This window comes from Dasypus novemcinctus, chromosome 15, assembly GCF_030445035.2.
Source record: "Dasypus novemcinctus isolate mDasNov1 chromosome 15, mDasNov1.1.hap2, whole genome shotgun sequence".
NCBI lineage: Eukaryota > Metazoa > Chordata > Mammalia > Cingulata > Dasypodidae > Dasypus > Dasypus novemcinctus.
The window spans coordinates 3165398-3184284 of NC_080687.1; the positions used below are offsets into that span (position 1 = coordinate 3165398).

Genomic DNA, 18887 nt, shown 5'->3' on the forward strand with positions numbered 1-18887 from the left:
TCCAAATCATTTCGCTTTTATCTCCGGTTGTCAGAAAAGGACACTGTGGCTGCGGGTGTGGCACAGGCCGGCAGTCGGCCCCTCGGCGCTGCTTCTCCTTAGGCCCGGGTGGTCGTGCGGCCTGCGCCTGCCCCTCGGGCCAGCGAGCTGCGACAGATGCGCTTCGGGGGCTGGCAAGGCCTCCGCGGCCGGCGCGGCGCGGGTGCGGTGCTGGTGTGGTGCGGGCGCGGTGCGGGTGCGGTGCTGGCGCTCCCCGCTCAGCCCCTCTTCCCCAGCCTCCACCCCCAGTCTCCCCACCTGACCTCCCCCCGCCTCCCCCCAGGCCTGCCCCTCCCGCCTCCCGGCCCAGCCTCCCTCCCCGGGGTCCCCCTCCCGCCCGGCGCCCCGGGGCCCGCAGGCGCTGACCCGGCCGTCCCGCAGACCGGCGGCCCGTGTGCTACGAGGAGCCGCAGCACTGGTGCTCGGTCGCCTACTACGAGCTCAACCACCGCGTCGGGGAGACCTTCCAGGCGTCGTCGCGCAGCGTGCTGGTGGACGGCTTCACCGACCCCGCCACCAACCGGAGCCGCTTCTGCCTGGGGCTGCTGTCCAACGTGCACCGCAACCCCACGGTGGAGAGCGCGCGGCGCCACATCGGCAAGGGTGAGGGCCGGGCCGGCGCGGGGCCGGGGCGCGGGCGGAGGGGGCGCGGGCGGAGGGGGGCGCGGGGTGCGGGGCGGAAGGGGCGCGGGGTGCGGGGCAGGGGCGCGGGCGGAGGGGGCGCGGGGCGCGGGGCGGAGGGGGCGCGGGGTGCGGGGCTGGGGCGCGGGCGGAGGGGGCGCGGGGTGCGGGGCCGGGGCGCGGGGCGGAGGGGGGCGCGGGGTGCGGGCGCGCGGGGTGGGGGCGCGTGGGGCGTGGGCGCGGGGCGGAGGAGCGGGCGCGGGGTAACAGGCCCCGGTGCGGGGTGCGAGCCCGGGGGCAGCGCCCCTTTTCCGAGGCGCGGTCCCGGGGCGGCGGCCCGCGCCCCGTTTCTCCGAGGCGCTCCCTAGCCCCCCCTGCAGGAACGCTCCGCCCGGACGAGGAGGGCGGCCCGCTGGGGCGCCTGCTGGTGACCTCGCTGGTGGCCTCCCTGGCTCTACCCCTTGGCCATGAAATAATGAGAACAAGAGCCTGGGGGGCTCACCTGGCAGGAGGCGCCCCTCACCTGCTGCCCGGGAAAGTCACCGATTCCTGTGGACTCCTGAGGCTGCTCTGATGTGACAAAAGAAATTTAGGAGGGCCCCGGGTCAGCGTAGAGCAGGCAGGGAAAGGTGGGCTGGGAGTATTTGAAAGCAGGTGCCTCTGGGCTCCCACGGGAGGAGCTGACCCCAGCGCTCCTGGGTTGGCGTGGCAGCCTGGGTAGGTTTGCTGCCACGTGTCCTCCTAGGTCAGTGGGTAGGACTCGCTCTGGGGAGTTAACTAACATGGACAACTGGACGTGAGAGACCCTCATTCACCCCACGAGTGTTACTGAGCCCCCGCTCTCAGCCACTGCTGTGCGCACCAGAGGAGCATGGGAAACCCTGCCCGCTCGGATTCCGTGCTGCCGGGGACGCAGACGATGCTGCGTGAGGGCCGTGGTGCACCAGACGGGGAAACAGAGAAGCAGCCTGGGGGTGGGAGCGCGTGCTGTGAGGTAGAACAGGAGCAGGCAGGGCCTGGCTGGCGAGGGAGCCAGTGCAGGCGGGGACCCTCTGCCCAGTGCCAGGCGGAGACCCTCTGCCCGGTGCCAGGCGGGGACCCTCTGCCCGGGTGCCATGCGGAGACCCTCTGCCCGGTGCCAGGCGGGGACCCTCTGCCCGGGTGCCATGCGGAGACCCTCTGCCCGGTGCCAGGCGGGGACCCTCTCCAGCCGGGGAGCAGCAGGGACAGGCACCTGAGGCCTCCTGGGGCAGGTGGAGTGGGGCGCAGCCGGCCTGCAGACCTGGAGGTCTTCTCAGAAGAGGAGCCCTGCCCAGATTAAGGAGTTTACTTGACCTCTCAGGCTTGGAAAGATCCGCTGGCTGCTCCACCAAGACATCTACAAAAAATCGCCTCTTTTTTTGAGCTCCTGCTGGTAGACTCCAGGGAGCTGTGCGCCGCTCCTGGCCGGGGGTCCTGGCTGCCGAAGCCCTGGGGGGCTGTGCGCAGCCTCGCGCTTTCTCGGGGTGGGGGTGTACGCCCACCGGCCCCCTGCAGTGACACCCGGGGAGGTGGGCACCGGCAAGTACTTGTAGCCAGGCCGGTAGCTGGTGCAGGGGGAGCAGCCCTGCTGTCCTGCCCGCACTAGCAGAGCGCGTTCAGTGGCTGCGAACAGTGAGCCGGCCCTGGCTAGGTTCAGAGGCACCCTGCTGCTTAATCGTGTTGCACGCCCACACGGTGGTGTCCCCAGGCCCGAGTGGCCGTGTGATGAGGGGATGCCAGAGTGGTCGGGATTTGCCCCAATGCAGGTGCTGTCGGGGTCACACCCGCGCCTGCTCACACCCTCGCCTGTCTCGGGTCCCGTTGCTGGCGGGAGGGCCCCTTCTGCTCTCTTTCCTTGGCTCCCCTCGTGCCACGTTGGACTAGGCTCGACTCCTTCTGTATGGAATGAGGATCTCTGTCGTCCGCTGCAGCAGCGTGTGTCCAGGCAGCTCTGCGCTGCTGCACTAGGCCCTTACACATCAGCAAGCACTGGCATGTTACAGTGACTTACTGTGACAGTTTGAGCGTATTTTTGTGAATCCCCAAAAATGATTATGTTTGTAGACTGATCTATTCTGGGTGTGATACCTTTGGATTATTGGATTCAGTTGAGGGGCCCTTGATTGAATTCCCTGTTAAAGGCTCGGGTTCGGATTCAGCCACATCGTAGGGCATGACTCAGGTTGACTCTCCGCCCCTTTGGTGGGCTGATACGGGCACTCACTCAAGAGACACAAGAAGACTCACGGGAAGGGAGAGAAAACTGTCATGTTTGATCCTGGAGACCAGGGAGAGATGAGCCATTCGCCTGATAAGCTGCAGCTGACCTTGGGAAGAGAGCCAAGACTGATAAAGAAGGTCCAGAAAGAAACGAGCCCCAGGCCAGGAGAGAGGGACCCCGAGACGAGCCCTGTGCCAGCTGCAGCTGGGAGAGGAAGTCCAGGGGGAGGCTGGACCTCGCAGAGGCCGCCCGCTATCCTTCAACGCGGGGCAGCTGACTTGGTGTGAAAGCAGCCTTGAGCTGGACTCTTTAGGGCCTTGTAACTGTGAGCTTCTATCTCAGATAAATACCATATAAAAGCCAATAGATTTCTGGTACTGTGCGTCGGCGCCCCTTCGGCTGACTGACACACTTACTTTTAAAATGTAATCAGAGATTTTAGGTTTTCCTTATGAAACGTGTCCTTTAGGGGGCCTTCCTGAAGCCCCAAGGGCTCCATGAGAGAATGGACCTCTCGTGGTGGTCCTTAGAGAAAGCAGACCCAACAGCATAGAGGCCTGTGTGTGGCTGCACAAAACTTGGCAATGCCGTGATAGTCAGTCTAGAAGTTCGAAAATAACACTTGCCCGCTCTTTCCAGGGTGGTGTTTTAGTTTGCCACTAGGCTGCCCCTGCAAAGTACCAGAAATGGGTTGGCTTTTATACTGGGAATTTTATTTAGGTTAAAAGTTTACAGTTCCAAAGCCACGAGAGGTCCAAATCAAGGCACCTTCAGAGGTACTTCTCAGCTCCTGGAGACCCTGCCACGCGGCGAAGGTGGCGGCTGATTCTGCCGAGGTCCCTGCCTTCCCCTCCGCCTCCTGCCCCCTCAGCTGTGGCTCCAGGCCAGGGCTCGTGCTCTCCAGTCCTTCTCTCCCAGTCTCGGCTGCTCCGCTTTCTTCCCGAGTTCGGCTGTGGGAGATGAGGCAGATGGCTCGCCTCTCCCCTCTCGAGCCTCCGGGCCTTCTCATCTCGGGCAGTCCTCTCTCACGTGGCAGGATCGATATAAAACACGGCGGCTCCCTCTTCCTCTGTGTGTCTCTCTGCGTCTCTGTTTATGTCAGACCCGGTGAGCGGGCGGAGACCCTAGTTGGCTCACGCCTCCTTGGCACGGTCCAGTCAGAAGCATCCACAGCCACAGGGTGGGTTAGTTCAAGAACAGACTTTTCCTCTTTTTGGGATTCATAAAAGAATTTCAAACGGTCGCAGGTGGCTTCTAGGATGGCCCCAATTTCCAGGTAAGGAGCGTAATTGAGGTGAGGGTATGTTTCTTAGCAGCCTGTGAGCACGGCCGTAGCCAACAGCGTGGTCACATAAGCAAGCCCAGGTGACCTGTCCACGAGCCTCGCTGCCCTCGGTGTGAGCTGAGCCCTGAGCACAATGCGCTCGTGCCTCCTTGGAGGCCCTGCGTTTGTCCGCCTGGTGTCTGTCCTTCCCCTGGTGGGATGGAAGTCAGGTCATTGAGACAATTCCTCCACTGCTGACCCCAGTGACGGAACCTCCTGAGCTGAGCCAAGACCGTCCTGAAAATAACGATCACATATTCCAAACTCATCGTTTCTGGACTTGGTTTTCACCATTTTATGAATGTTTGTTCTCCTGCGTGTCTCAAGGCGCGTAGTGTTTCAGTAAACTCTGTAAGTTTATGATGAAGGATGTGGAGAGAAGGCCCCCACGTGCGGAGCTGTGTGGGTCACTTCCTCCCTTCCCATCCCAAAATGCCCCCTCCGGCCTGCCTCGGAGCACACTTAGGGCTTCTCGTCTGTGACAAGGAAATCCTAAAATTTGTTTTAATGTGGAATGAAATGCCGTCACGGCCACTAACCTGATGCTGCAGAACAGTCAGCGCCGTGAGAAAACGTTCACAATATTTTGTTAAAAGAAGTTCTACGGCATCCTTCTGCATGTTTTAAAAATGCACATAAAGGAAAGAAGGTGTGGCTCTGCCTGTGGCTGCTCAGCCTCCGTGGTCCCCGCTGGCTGCTCGGCTGAGGCTCGCGGCTCGTTGAGGGGCCCTGCGGAGCGAGAGGAGCACCCCGCACAGGCTGGGGCAGCCCTGCTCGCAGGACGCGCCGGCAGTGCAGTTGTACCCAAAGCTGTATGTCCATCTGCTGTCCAGAGGGACTTGGCGGCTCAGTGCCGACCTCCCCCGGCCTGGACGCGACTTTGTGTAAATTAGCAAGAGCTGCTCCTCTTCGTTAGAGAACTCTGCCATCTGCGGGGAGAGGGCTGCATCAGGACACAGAGCCGGCTGCTGGGGAGCCTGGGGGCACCCCCAGTGCAGTGGAGCACAGCCAGCAACCACCCGCCTCTGGGCATGGAGCCGAGGCCTGCCGGATCTGGAAATCTGGATTTTCGCATGTTTTTTCTGGTCGTGCATTATAAAAATTTCTAGTGTGCAAAATTGCACTTATCCACAGAAGTAGAGAAAGAAGTGTAATGTATCTTCAGGCATGAGTCACCATTCCAGGCCGTTCTTTTTCACTCTTTTCCATTACGCCTCCACAATTTTTGTCACTAGGGTACTTTAAAGCTAATCACTGGCTTCCTATTTATTGGCCCATGTAGCCACGTTTACCTGACGATACAAGGATTAAAAACAGCCACACCATTTTCACACCCAGAAGCAGGTACCTTAAAAGGTGCCGGCTGCCCACGATCATCTCCAGACTTTAAAGCCCCCGTGCGGCGGTGAAGGCCGGGAGGGCAGGGGCCGGCGGCTGCAGCGCGGCAGGGGCCGAGCCGGCCGGCCGGGGAGGGTCTACTCCGAGGACACCGGCTGGGAGGCCCGCCCCCCGCCGCCCGCTTGGCCTCCCTCCCCGTCAGGACAGGGCCACACAGCGCATCCCCCGCTGACCACGAGGTCCCAGCAGCGCCGAAGCGCTCGCCAGCCTGCGGGGCCCGCTCCGCCCTCGGTCACCTTCCCTGGGCCCCTCGAGTCTGCAGAAGAGGAGGAGAGGGCCCTTCCGGCTGACCGCGGGCCACGCGGACCTTCAGGCCCCGGGGACAGTGACACAGGCCGCACGGCTCAGGCTGCCGGCGCGTGGAGCTCACGCGGAAGCGGGGGGGGGGGGGGGGGCCGGCGTGGACGCCGCAGCGAGCGAAGCCGGGGCCGGGACCAGCCTTGCCCGGGGCGGGGTCCTCGGTTTCCTGCAGTCCCAGAAGTACTTTCTTTGGGCTTTTATCATTGCGAGGAGTTGGAACAAACTACGGTGGCAGCAAGAGCTTTGTTTCCCGCCTCTTCATCGGAAGCTTCTTAGTCATTAGCCATTTTAGTGGCATCTTTGTTGCAGCAGTAATGTATGGTGTCACCTCTCAGCGTCTCGTAAGGGGATGCCTGCCACGATGTGAGCCGCGATAATCGGCGCGAACGTTCGCTTCTGGACCGTGTTGAAGGAACGTCACCTACGATGGAGCTCACAAATAATGACCTTCCACGAGGTGAAATCCTGAAATAAGTATAAAAGCACACAAGGACAGAGCCTGCTAATATCCTGGCTGCAGTGGGACCACGGGTTCCAGGACGCTGCTGCCCGAAGGGGCGGCCCAGTGCCTCTCACACGGGGATCCCCGCCGTCCCCTTCCCGGCTGGCCGCGAGCTGACCGCGCCTCTGAGTGCTGCCCGCTCAGCGTCACCGCCAACGGGGACTCGGGAGCGGTGAGGAGGCAGCTTCTCGGCCGCCTCCCGAGCTGCGAGCGCTGGGCGGGGGCTTCCTGCTGCGGCAGGTGAGGTGCGGCCCGTCCTCCCGGTCCTGCCCGCCGCCCCTGCTTCAAGCCCCCTGTGGGTCCACAGGAAGCAGACGGCCGGCTCTTCTCGGGTGAGCTCTCTGCAGCCAGCCCGCCCTTCCCGGGGCTTGCACCCCAGCCCGTCTTCCCTCGCTGTCCAGAGCAGGCGGCCCCCAAGCGGCCCCTCCTCGGGTGCTGGCCGCTGCCCGCGCCGGGCGCCGCGCGGCCTCCTGGCTGCCAGCCTGAGCCGGGCTTACCAGCGAGACTAATAGGATCGGAAACCGGCGCCGCGTGAGGACCAGGGTCAGATAGCACCAGCCTCCCCGCCGGCTCAGCGGGCCCGGGAGGATTACGCTTCGGAAGGTCACTCGGTCCAGATGCGCACTGACCCCCGAGCCGCCCTGCCGCGCCCTTGTCCTGCTTGCCCTCCTGAGCCGCCCAGCCCTCTCTGGGGCAGGCCCTTCCGCGCCCACTTACATTCTCCACATTGCAATCAAAAGGTTCAGCGTTTCTGTGTTGGAATTTGCTTACAAATGTGGGTGTGTGGACTCGACTGAGATGGAGCATTAGACCGTGTTTTACCTGTTGGTTTTGTAGCAGTAGCCTGGGTTTACTATCAGCTTATCTCTGACAGTGGAAAGAAACTTTGCCCCGTTTTCATTGACACGTCTCAAAGAATGGTTTTTTCAATAAACAAAGCCCGTTACGTCTTCATTGAATTTCATGAATAAATAGTTTCAAAAATAAAAATATTTAAAATCTGGAACATGTTTCCCGCCAGGTTATGACAGGTACTTGCTCAGAATTCGACCCTGAATTATTTGACAGTGTCCCCCCTTCTAAGGGCCACTCAGCTTTTCAAAACCTCGCAAATCTCACTTGTTAGAGGAAGTGAGGAGGAACTCCAGCGCCTTGCCCTGCCTGGTGTGAGACGAGGAGGAGAAGGAAGGAGAAGGAAGGGGGGAGGCAGGGCCCGGCCTGGGACCCCGGAGGAGCGCTGAGTGCGACTGTTCCTCTCCTCAGTGATGCTTCTCCAGCAGCTTCTAAAAGGCAGCGGGGGGTGGGGGAGACAGGAGTGGTGGGAGGTCAGCACTTGAACCCAGAATTGCCTCAAGGGCTGGTTTCTGAGCCGTTCTCCCAGGTTTCTAAAGACCCCTTGAGCTTTGGGGTGGGGACCCCAGAGGCCTGTAAGTCATCCTGTTCAAGAATCTTGAGCTCCGTTTTGAGAAAAACCGCGGTAAGGGACTGACAGGACATACTGGGTTGTCCCCTGGCCACCTGTTTGCGGCACAGCTGTATTTCCAGTACACGGACGCCTGATTCTGCACCAGTGGTTGGTGTTAAAAGTTGGAGAAAAATTGTTCTGGAACTTAATATGCACAAGGCTAGAAACATCATTTTCTTGAACCCCAGTCCCTTGCTGCACATTTATGTTGGACCTGAAACCCAGACCTTTGGAGAGAAAGAATCGCCTGCAGTTTAGTTTGGAAGGACGAGGAGCCGGAGCAGCCACAGTGGCAGGATGCTGTTTGGCCTGTGAGTTCCAAGGCTGCCCAGTCGCGTGAAACCCGCTGTGTGTGGGTAGTGGGTCTTCATATAATTGTATCTGAAAATGTGGCAAGAATTTCATTGTTCATAGGTTTTAAAAAAAGGCAGTATATGAATTGTAACAGGAGGCAAGTCACTTGAAAATGAAATAGGTCTCTGAGTTGGTAATAAAAATGGAATTCTAGCAGCTGGTAAAATAAACGTGAAGCTTCGTGTATTCTTTCCTCCAAGGAGGGTTTAGTGAATGTGCACAAGTAACGTCGTCGTGATCTCGTCCAGTCCAAGTGTGGAATTTTATTCATGTCTGCACGGGAAGGGCGGTTCAGGGTCTAGCGCAGCATCTGCTTGTTTTGCGTCTAACTTCAGGAGAACTTGGCAGGTTGCAAGGTTGCGTGCCCGTGACAGCCTTCCCACCTGTTCTTGGGTGATTGCAGACACCATTGCACCCACTTTTAAATGAGCCCATGGTGAAAACGCGGGCGTCAGCTTGCCACGAGGCTGCCGATGGGAAGTACCAGAAATGGCTTGGCTTTTATGAAGGGGGACTTGCTGGGCTAAGAGCTGACAGTTCCGGGCGGTGACATGTCCACATGCAGGCACCGTCAGCGATGCTTTCTCCCCAGCGTCAGCTCTGGTGGTCCTGGGTCCTGCCACGTGGCCCTGGGGCCAGGCAGGGCTCGTCTCCTGAGCTGGGGCTGCTCCTGGGCCCAGCCCCCAGGGCCTCGCTCGTGCCTCTGTGCTCCGCTGATTCCAGGCTCTGGGACCTCTCAGCCCTTGGGCTTCTCTGTTTTCCTGCAGTCAGCTCTCGTGTAGCAGGGTAAAAACGGCAGAGCTCCCTTTTTCTCTCTTTCTCTCTGTGTCTCCATTTCTATCAGACCCAGCAAAGAGGGAAGAGATGCAGCTGCTCACACCTCACCGACGCCATCCAATCAGAACCCCTAACGACCCTACCAAGTGATCTAATCCAAGTCCCCTTACTCGGATTCAATGCAATCCCAGGGATGGATCAGTTCAAGACCGTAACGTTTTTCTGGGATTCCCACAATTTGACCTGCCGCAAGGGGTTAAGATGAAAGCGGGCCAGTGCCTGGGTCACCCCCCTGCCCACTCCCCATCGAAGGCCCTGTGGTCAGCCACCGGGAGCATGTGGCCCTGGGCTGCCTGCTGGGTGACGGCGTCCTTGCCTCCACAGGCGTCCACCTGTACTACGTGGGGGGAGAAGTCTACGTCGAGTGCGTCAGCGACAGCAGCGTCTTCGTCCAGAGCCGGAACTGCAACTACCAGCACGGCTTCCACCCGGCCACGGTCTGCAAGATCCCCAGCGGCTGCAGCCTCAAGGTCTTCAACAACCAGCTCTTCGCCCAGCTGCTGGCCCAGTCGGTCCACCACGGCTTCGAGGTCGTCTACGAGCTGACCAAGATGTGTACCATCCGCATGAGCTTTGTCAAGGTGAGGCGCCGGCCGTGGGCTCCGCGACGGAGCACGCGGCGCAGCGGCCCCAGGCACGCGTGGCGTGGAGGCTGGCGGCCCATTGCGTCGACGCGAGTAACGGGTGGTATGTCATGCTCCTGCGTGAGCAGGAGGCTGTCTTGTTTAGCAAAGGTGTGAAAATTCTTAAGCATATTACTTTAGAGAGAAAAACAACAAAAAAAATCATTTTTTAAACTCAGACAAAGTGAAAGCACTGATGCGTTGGATTTGCTGGAGAGGAGATTTTTCCATCACTCTCACTACTGAGCGCTCTTGCCACTTCACTTGGCAAATACTTGGTGAATTGACTTGGGTTAAATGAAGCCACTGACCTCACTCTCAGAAGCATGGAGACAGTTGGAGGATATTTACAGGAAAGCTGCAAAATGGGCAGAACTGCTCTGATGCAAGGCAGGGCGTCTTTTTTTTTTTTTTTTTTAAACATACATAGATCACACAAAACATTACATTAAAAAATATAAGAGCTTCCCATATACCCCACTCCCCACACCACCCACTCCTCCCACTTCAACGACCTCTTTAATCATCGTGGCACATTCACTGCATTTGGTGAATACATTTTGGAGCACTGCTGCACCACATGGATAGTAGCTTACATTGTAGTTTTGCACTCCCCTAGTCTACCCAGTGGGGTATGACAGGATGTATAATGTCCAGCATCAGGCCCTGCAGTATCATTCAGGACAACTCCAAGTCCCTAAAACGCCCCCGCATCAGGCAGTGTGTCTTAATTGCAATTCTGAAGATAAAAACACACTGGAAACATCAAGGCGGGTGTGATTAAATCTGATAGGAATAGTTGTTCTGTTTAGGAATATCTTTTCAATTTCTCCAGTTAAATCTCATTAAGGTTGACATAGAAGTTGGAGAAGCAAACCAGTTACTTAGTGGGAAGGAAAAACAATTGGATTTGCAAATTGAAGCTGAAGGCCTCAGTTTCATCATTGTTTGTTTTTTCTGTTACAAACACTACCTGCAAATGATTATAGTATTTTAAAATCTGCATTTGTTTATGAAACTACCTGGGTCATGTGACATAATTTTCACACTGTCACATGACTGTCCAGGTAGTGTGGCTTGTTCCAGATTTTCTTCAAAGTAAATTTTATTGATCCTTTAAAGTTACCACAAAAAATCATTGTCCTATTTTTCTATACTTAAATTATATTTTTAGTGTAATTACAGTTTTAGTAATTATTTTAAAAATAAGAACCAAGAATATAGTTCCTGATTTTACAAAATGGCTTCTTGAAGCCATTTCTCTTTCATGGGAAAGCTGTTTTTTTAAGTTTACTGTTAAACTGGTAAACGTTTTTATGTACCGGTAAATGATAAATACCTGGGCGTCTCTTCACTTGTTCTGTTGCATTAGTGCCACCAGAGGGCGCTGGACTGCCATGGATGAACCATCGTTTGCCTAGTTATTTTCGTCCAAGTTGGTATTTTTAAAATTAGGACGAAATACCAGTATCTCATAGGTAATTATTTCACTGTAATGTAAGCTTGCATAAAAATCTGGTTTTCCTAAGATCAGCTAGATGTATTTCTCAAATACGCAATATTTAGAACCACAAAGCTGTACCACTCACAGAAAAACTTAGGACTATTGCAGGGATTTTTAAAAAATAAATTGTGAGCAAATGGAACCTCCGAAGATCAGTTTAAGGGGAAGTGTAGGTGACAGCCTGTGGCTGCTCTCGGGCGGTGCCCAGGGCCCTCCCAGCTCTGCCGCCGCCGCCAGCCGGTCAGCCAGGAGTCCCCGAGCGCCTTCCACGCACCAGGCTCCTCGGGGCTGGGGTTCACCGGCGACAGGCAGGGACCCCTGCCTCGCAGAGCCGACAGGCCCCTGGCGCTCACCGACAGCGCCGCGGACTAGCTGACAGAGCGGAGAGCGTGGCGCGGGCAAGGGCACCGGGGTGCGGGCCGCGGGCCGGTGGTCACTTTTTTTTTCCCTTTTAAAACTTATTTCGACTTCAACAGATAACATGAACAAAAGGCAGCTTAACAGATTGTGGCAGCATTACTCAAAAAATCCCGCCCGGGCACACTGGCCTTATTCAACCCTAAAAGCAAACTCCGTCGTTTCTCTGGTGTTCACAAAGGTGAACGGATGAGCCCAGATTTGGTTAAATGACGTGACCAAGGTCTCCTCGTTAATGAGGAAAGTGAAAACAATTATAAAATGCTTGACCATACTCACGCATTATAAAACTAAATCCTTTTAGTGTAAGAGTCTAAAGACTAGAAGGGCAGGGCTGGGCTGGGGAGGTGACGGGTCTTGCAGGAGACGAGGGATCGGGGCGTCTGGTTTCGGGGAGAGCAGGAGGGCCGGGGGGACAGCAGGTCCCAAGGCCCTGTGGCCGGCGTACCGGGAGCTCCGAGGAAAGCGGGAGGCACGTGGCCAAGCCGCTGCGTGGCCGCTCCGAGGATCTTTGACCTGAAGAGGGGGGCCTCTGCCGGCCTTGGCGGACCATCTGCCTGAGCTGCCCCCGCCGGCCGTGCGGAGGGGCCTTCTGCTGTGCGGCCGGGGCGGACGTGGGGACCAATGGGGGTCCTGGAGGAGCTGGGAGCAGCGGGAGGATTCCGCAGGGTGGCGGGGGGTGCGGGGAGGGGGTCGCTGAGGCCGGCTGCGTGGCTCTGGCCTGGCGGGCTGGGAAGATGACGTCCATCAGGAATGAGGAGCCGCGGGGGCCGGGCCTCGGCCTGGGGGTCGGGGGTGCTAAGCTGACGCTGCTGCCGGCCACGCCAACTGGGCGAGTCTGGGCCCGGAGAGGCAGGGCTGGCTGAGTCAGGACCCTGGGAAGGGTCAGCACGGGGCAGGGCGGAGCCTCGTGGGACTGGTTGAAGTGTGCGGGGTCCACTGAGCCCCCGGGCTCTTCAACATGAAGCAGGGGTGGAGGAAGGAACCGCAGCGAGTGCTAGCCCGTGCCACCGGGGGCTGCAGGGGAACCAGAAAGTGGGGGGCCTGGGGGCCCGGAGGAGACGGAGCCCCGAGCTGCAGGCGGGGCCAGACCAGCTCTGCCCGGAGCAGGCACTGCACACCCAGGGCTCAGCAGCACCGCGGCCGCTGCTCCGGAGGGCCGGGCTGGCCGGAGCGGCCCGCGTGGGTGCCTCTCAGCGGGGTGCCCTAGAAGGGGCTCCAGGAGCGGAGAGGCGGGGTCCACGGCAGGCTTTGGAGGTGGGGGCGTTTCGGCACGTTGAGTGGGGCGGAGGAGACCGGGAGGAGGCGAGCTTCCCGGCCGGGCGGTGCTGGGCGGGGTGGGCGAGGCGCCGGGGCTTCCCTGGAACAGGAGTGCGCGGAGGCGGGGCTGGGGGGAGCCCGCCTGATGGCGTCCCTCACTCGCCAGATGGAAAAGGTCATTGTCATCGGCTGCAAGTGAGGATGGAGCGGAGCAGGGAGCAGGTGGGCGAGGGGAAATGCCCCGGGAGGTGTTGCACGCGTGCCACGTGCGTCCAGAGCCGCCGGGCGGCCTTGAGGGCCTGCCCACGCGGGTACACATGTGTCCAGAGCTGCCAGGCGGCCTTGAGGACCTGCCAACACGTGTCCACGTGTGTCCAGAGCCACCAGGCAACATGTTCCATGGACATCACTGGAAACGGAAAACGTCTTTATAGCCTGTTTTTTAAAACGCTGCAGAGAATCACTGTTGCCAATAACTGATTCGTCTGCCCCTGCTTACAGGGCTGGGGCGCCGAGTACCACCGCCAGGACGTCACGAGCACCCCCTGCTGGATCGAGGTGCACCTGCACGGACCGCTGCAGTGGCTGGACAAGGTGCTGACGCAGATGGGCTCGCCGCACAACCCCATCTCGTCCGTGTCGTAGGCCGCCCTCCTCTGGAGAAGACGCCGTCGTGGGCAGGCTCTTCCCGCTGCAGATTCGCCGTTACCTGAGGTTTCTACACACCTGCGCAAACACGTGTCACGTGCCCTCCGTGGTTTCACCACCGTCCGTTTCACGCTTTCTTGGTAGCCCGATGCCGGTACAGTGTGGCTGCAGGAGCAGCTATGGTGCGGCTGTCCAGGGAGAGAGCCGCTGCGGGGGCGGCCGTGCCAGCGCGGGGAGGGGATGGCCGCGCGGGCCAGCCTCATGCGGGTCCTCGTGACGTGCCGCGTGGCCTCCCAGGGAAAGGAGAGAACCTCAGCTCGTGGAGACCGGTTACAAGCAGCACGAGGGCAAGGCAGACCAAACAGTCATCCCACGTAGCTTGGTTAATCTCACTTTTAGCCTTGTTGGCTTAAAAAAAACAAGCCTATAAGTCAATTACGTGAGATAAACCAGTGATTGTGTATCTGAAGTTGAAATACCTACAGTCGGGCCATTGTGCTGATATTAATGGTACATTTTAAACAGATTTAAACTGTGATTGGAAAAGGAACTGTGATGCTTAGAGCCTTGTTGCCTCATACCCTACCATTGTGGGGGGAAAGAGTGAGGCTCATGTGGGGAGACGTGTATGAAAGTAGAATGCAACGAGTTACGTTCTCAACGTGCAGGATGAGACCAGGCTTAGTTCAGGAATCAGCTGGAGAGCCCTGCTGCCACGGGGGTGCTGCTTCCCAGGCCTGTCGCACGCGGTCGTCTCGCAGGCGCCTCGTCCACTCGGGGTGAGGGACCGTCGTGCTCACGTCCCGTGGAAGGAGCAGGAAGGAGGAAGGGCTGCCCCAAGCGCCCCGAGTTCCCACCGCCTTCTATCCTGACGCTCACGTCTCTAGGAGAAGGCAGCCCAGAGGCCACGTTTTCCTTGTCTGTTGGCAAATGCTGTCTGCAGGTAACAAAGGCAACGGGGAAGGCTTTGAGAAAAGCTAGACGCATTGTTGCATCAGATTTTCCCCATGTTTAACTCGGTGTCTCTACTGATTAAATTGTCTACTGGTCAGATCTGGTAGCCCCAAATAAAGGGAAAGTCTCATACCTGGAAATTACTCCTCTAGTAAAATGATAAAATGCCATAACTCTTATAACACTGAATACCCATATACAATATTAAAAACCTGTTCCTATTTTCCCCTTGAATGATAAAGATAGGACCGCCCCAAATTTCTATGTACTTTAATGTAGCTATGTAATTTGCGTCCACAAAGCACTGCATTGCGTGGAGAACTAGTTACACTCTTAGAAATGTGCACTTTAAGGTGGCAGTTACGCTTGTGACAGATGGTACCTCGTTGGCCCAGGTGACTTTCTTCATTTGCACACCTGTGTCACTCTTTCTAGCATTAGTGCCACGGCAGTTACTTCATTACAGTATGTTCAAGGTAGAAGCAGTCACGTGGGAAGATGCATGCGTGAGCTGCACTGTCGTGGCTGCTATCCGTGGACACTGTCGTCTGTACTAGAAAGTAAGTGCCAACGTTTCACGAGACGCCGGGGTGCCGTTAGTGACCAGGTGTGTGCACAGCCCGCCAGGTCCGGTGCTGTGGAGGCACAGCCGCCTTGGAGCTGATGGGCTGAGTAAATCTGCTTGAATAGGCATCTTCAAAATAAGTCAAGATGTGTGACCTTTCTTTTCCTTGAAAAACAGGTCATTGGTTCCTTAATTATTTCGACATTGGAACTGTTATTTCCCTTCCCTTCTGAGCAGTCGGGTAATGGATGGAGACTTTGCTGGGCAAATGCTCCTTCTCTGTCTCAACATTGCTGGGTCTTCCCCTTGCTTTCCCATTTTCTGATAACTCTCACCCCCCACTCCCCCGTCTTGGAAAAGGCATTCGTGTGGTGATGGTTCCTCGCCACGATTTCCAGCCAGGGGAGCAAGACCAAAGAGCCCACGGGGGGTCCCCGAACTCACCCTCCAGAATTAACCTGAACTGCTGCTTATGAAAAAGCATTAAGAAAACAAACCTTGGGTTTTCATGCAGCTTTGGGAAATCAGGACAAAATATTGCAGTGAACCCAATTATTTGAGAAAAATAAATTATTAAGTTGATAGATATGTATCATCACCAGCCCTGACTCACCAAAAGCCTTTGTTAGGATAGGTATGAGATGCAGGGGATTGGAATTAATTGAGCAGGTAACTCCTTAGTCCTGTGACATAGTCGCGTTCCTGATTTCAGCTTTTTTTTCTCTTGGTGCAGTGTGTTGTCAAAAATTGTAATGCGGTATTTCATTTTGGACTTCTAAATGTGCTCATTTAACACTCATTCATTCTTTTTTTTAAGATTTTATTTATTTCTCCCCCCCTCCCCCCCAGTTGTCTGCTCTCTGTCCATTCGCCGTGTGTTCTTCTGCATCCGCTTGTATTATCAGGTGGCACTGGGACACTGTGTCTCTTTTTTGTCATCTTGCTGTGTCAGCTGTCTGTGTGTGCAGCACCACTCCTGGGCAGGCTGCGCTTTTTTTCACATGGAGCAGCTCTCCTTGCGGGGTGCACTCCTTGCACGTGGGGCTCCCCTACACGGCGGCGCCCCTGCGTGGCATGGCACTCCTTGTGCACGGCAGCACTGCGTGTGGGCCAGCTCACCACACGGGTCAGGAACCCTGGGCCCTCCATGCAGTAGGCCAACGCTCTAATCAGCTGAGCCACATCCACTCCTAAACATGCATTCTTTGAGGCTGACAATTCTAGAAAATTCATAACATTGTTTGACAGGATCCTAGCAGGGTGGACACAGGAAGCATTTCCATGTGTCAGCAATTCAAAGCATGTTTAGGGTCACCCTGGAAAAAGGCACATGAACCAAGAGAGAAGAAGAGTATTTTGGCCTGATCACACCCCAGGGCATTTTTCATGTTGTTTGAGCCAGGTTTTTGGTTTGTTTTTTTGTTTTTGTTTCTTGTTAAAGGAATGAGAAAAGTTTGTTTTAGGTAGCTATATTTTAATAGCCACCTATGCTTTGGAACTATGAAGATGTCACTTTTCAATGCATTTACTTTCCGTTTCTTTCTTTTCTTCCTTTTTTTTACACTTGTTATAAAAATCAGGAAAAGTTGGCCAACAACCTACATTTAGAATTCCCCTATTCATTGTTTTCTAAGGAATCGGTTACCACCATAACAACCAGAATACATCACAGAAGCATTTTATAATGGCATTATAAATATCTTACTAGACTTTACTTTGATTTATCCCCAATACTTGGTGTGTATGTATATATATATATTCAATAAGCAAAGTGAAATATAATGTACATTCCAAATTGTCTCTCCCTATTATGATGTAACAACTGAACTGTGTGTCAAGATTTAGTGGCTCTGGCATATATTAAAGATAAATTCAAATTAATGTAACCAAAAAATGGTTTCTATTTGAGTGAGGCAACGTTTTGATTATAATAACTAGGCACCAGTTATCTCTCCACTGCATACTTACACGGTTATCTGATTGTTTATAATAAAAAATGCTGTAACTTGTTTGTCTTTTGGCTCATTTTTTCTACAGACCTTATTAAAGATTCACTGCAAGATTGGACAATCAAGCTAAAACACATCCTACTTTGAAAATGGGATGTTTTAAAATCTGACATGCTCAGAGAACTTAGGTAGTGATTTTGAATTAAACATCTTGGAATAACTGGCTTTAAGAATCAAATCTTGTTGTACTTCAGACCTTTTCTTGTGTAATTAAAACTTAGCCTAGTATTATATACTGCCTCAGAGTTATTTCCTGAGAGCCTCCTTGTTGCTTAATGTGGCCTCTCTCTAAGCCAAACTCAGCATGTAATCATAATAACCTTCCCCTGGCATGGGACATGACTCCCGGTGATAAGCTCCATGGCGCTGGGGGATTATTACCAAGCACCCACTAGCAATGTATCTGGAAAAAGACCTAGACCAAAAGGGGAAATGGTTACTATAAATGAGATTTTATGTCTAAGAGATTTCAAAATGAGTCGGGAAGTCAGTCCAGAAGTCACACTTAAGCAAGTCTCAGCAGGATCTCTTTGCTTGGCTGGTGACTCAAATAGCAGGGCTCCTGAGGGCTCTAGAGATATCCAGAAGCTACGAGCAGGGCAGACACCTCAGGAATTCAGCATCCTGCCAGTGGGCCTTACTCTGGAATTTACGCTCCCCAGTGTAGCAGATTTAGACTCATTTTTAGGTTCTCTACACATGGCTCTTCTGCCGTTTTTATTTGAACCCATCATTGACACTATACTTGTTAAATACATGTCCCAGAGACTGAAATCTTTGGTCTGTCCCTGTGCCAGTTGAGCCCTGAATCTCAGCAGAGTTGCAACACCTCCTCTCCAGTTCACTGGACTCACCTAGGACAACTAACAAGGAGATGATGATGAACAATGCCCATCCTGAGGAACAGTGCCTGCAACTGCAAGCAAGATCGTCCCATCCATCTGTCCCGTGGGATCTAAGCCCCTTCTCAGAAGCAGAGTGGGCATCACCATCCCAAAATCTTCAAGATTGGGGGATGAACAATGGACTAAAGTAGACTTACTCTTATCTACTACAGGTTTATTATTATTCCAGCAATGGAAAAACTCTTATCATTGATGTAAAGGCAGTGGCCACCAGAGGTTCTGAGGGGAGGGAGAGGGAAGAACAGGTGTAATATGGGGGCATTTTTAGAACACGGGATTTGTCCCACATGACATTGCAGGGATAGAAACAGGCCATTGTATATTTTGTCAAAACTTACAAAATTGTGTGGGACAGAATGTGAACTATAATGTAAACTGTAGTCCATGGATTGTAGCAATGCTTCAACATGTGTTCATCAATTGTACTTATTGTACCACAATAATGAAGGATGGAGGGGAGGGGGCATATGGGAATCTATTATGTTTTTTATGTAACAATTATGTAATCTAAAGCTTAATAAAGATAAAAAATTAATTGAAAAAATCAAATTTTGAAAATACTTCACAGCAACTTTAGAAGGCATAGCAGAGAAGCTTTTTTTCTGGAGTAGCAAAAGTTATCTTGCAGTGTATAGGAAAAATGAACAATTTTATCATTGTAAACACCTGTACATTGCTATATATTAGCTATCAGGAAGATGCCAAAGAAGGCAAGTGAGGAAAAACGAAGGTGGAGTTCAGGAGGAATATAAAAACATCTAGAAATACAAATTCGCAACTCCCTGCATTTAAATGTTCTTCCAGGCTTAAAATGGAGGGAGAAAGGATTCTTAAATACTCCCTGAAAAATTAGCCTTCTTAGGAACTCCATCAAGGTTTTCTTTCTTTTTTTAAGCAACAGAGCCCATTATCCAAAAGAG

The 18887-nt window shown here is 54.6% G+C and overlaps 1 protein-coding gene across 1 annotated transcript in view; it reads left to right on the forward strand.

Annotated features, from left to right (window-relative positions):
* The window catches only part of SMAD9 (SMAD family member 9), a 74002-nt gene extending 55491 nt beyond the window's left edge, over window positions 1–18511 (forward strand). The window contains 3 exon segments of the mRNA XM_058276939.1: window positions 421–642; window positions 9407–9663; window positions 13388–18511. Of these exon segments, the coding sequence (XP_058132922.1) occupies window positions 421–642; window positions 9407–9663; window positions 13388–13531 (623 nt within the window). The 3' untranslated portion in view covers window positions 13532–18511.
* Window positions 18512–18887: the final 376 nt, after the last annotated feature.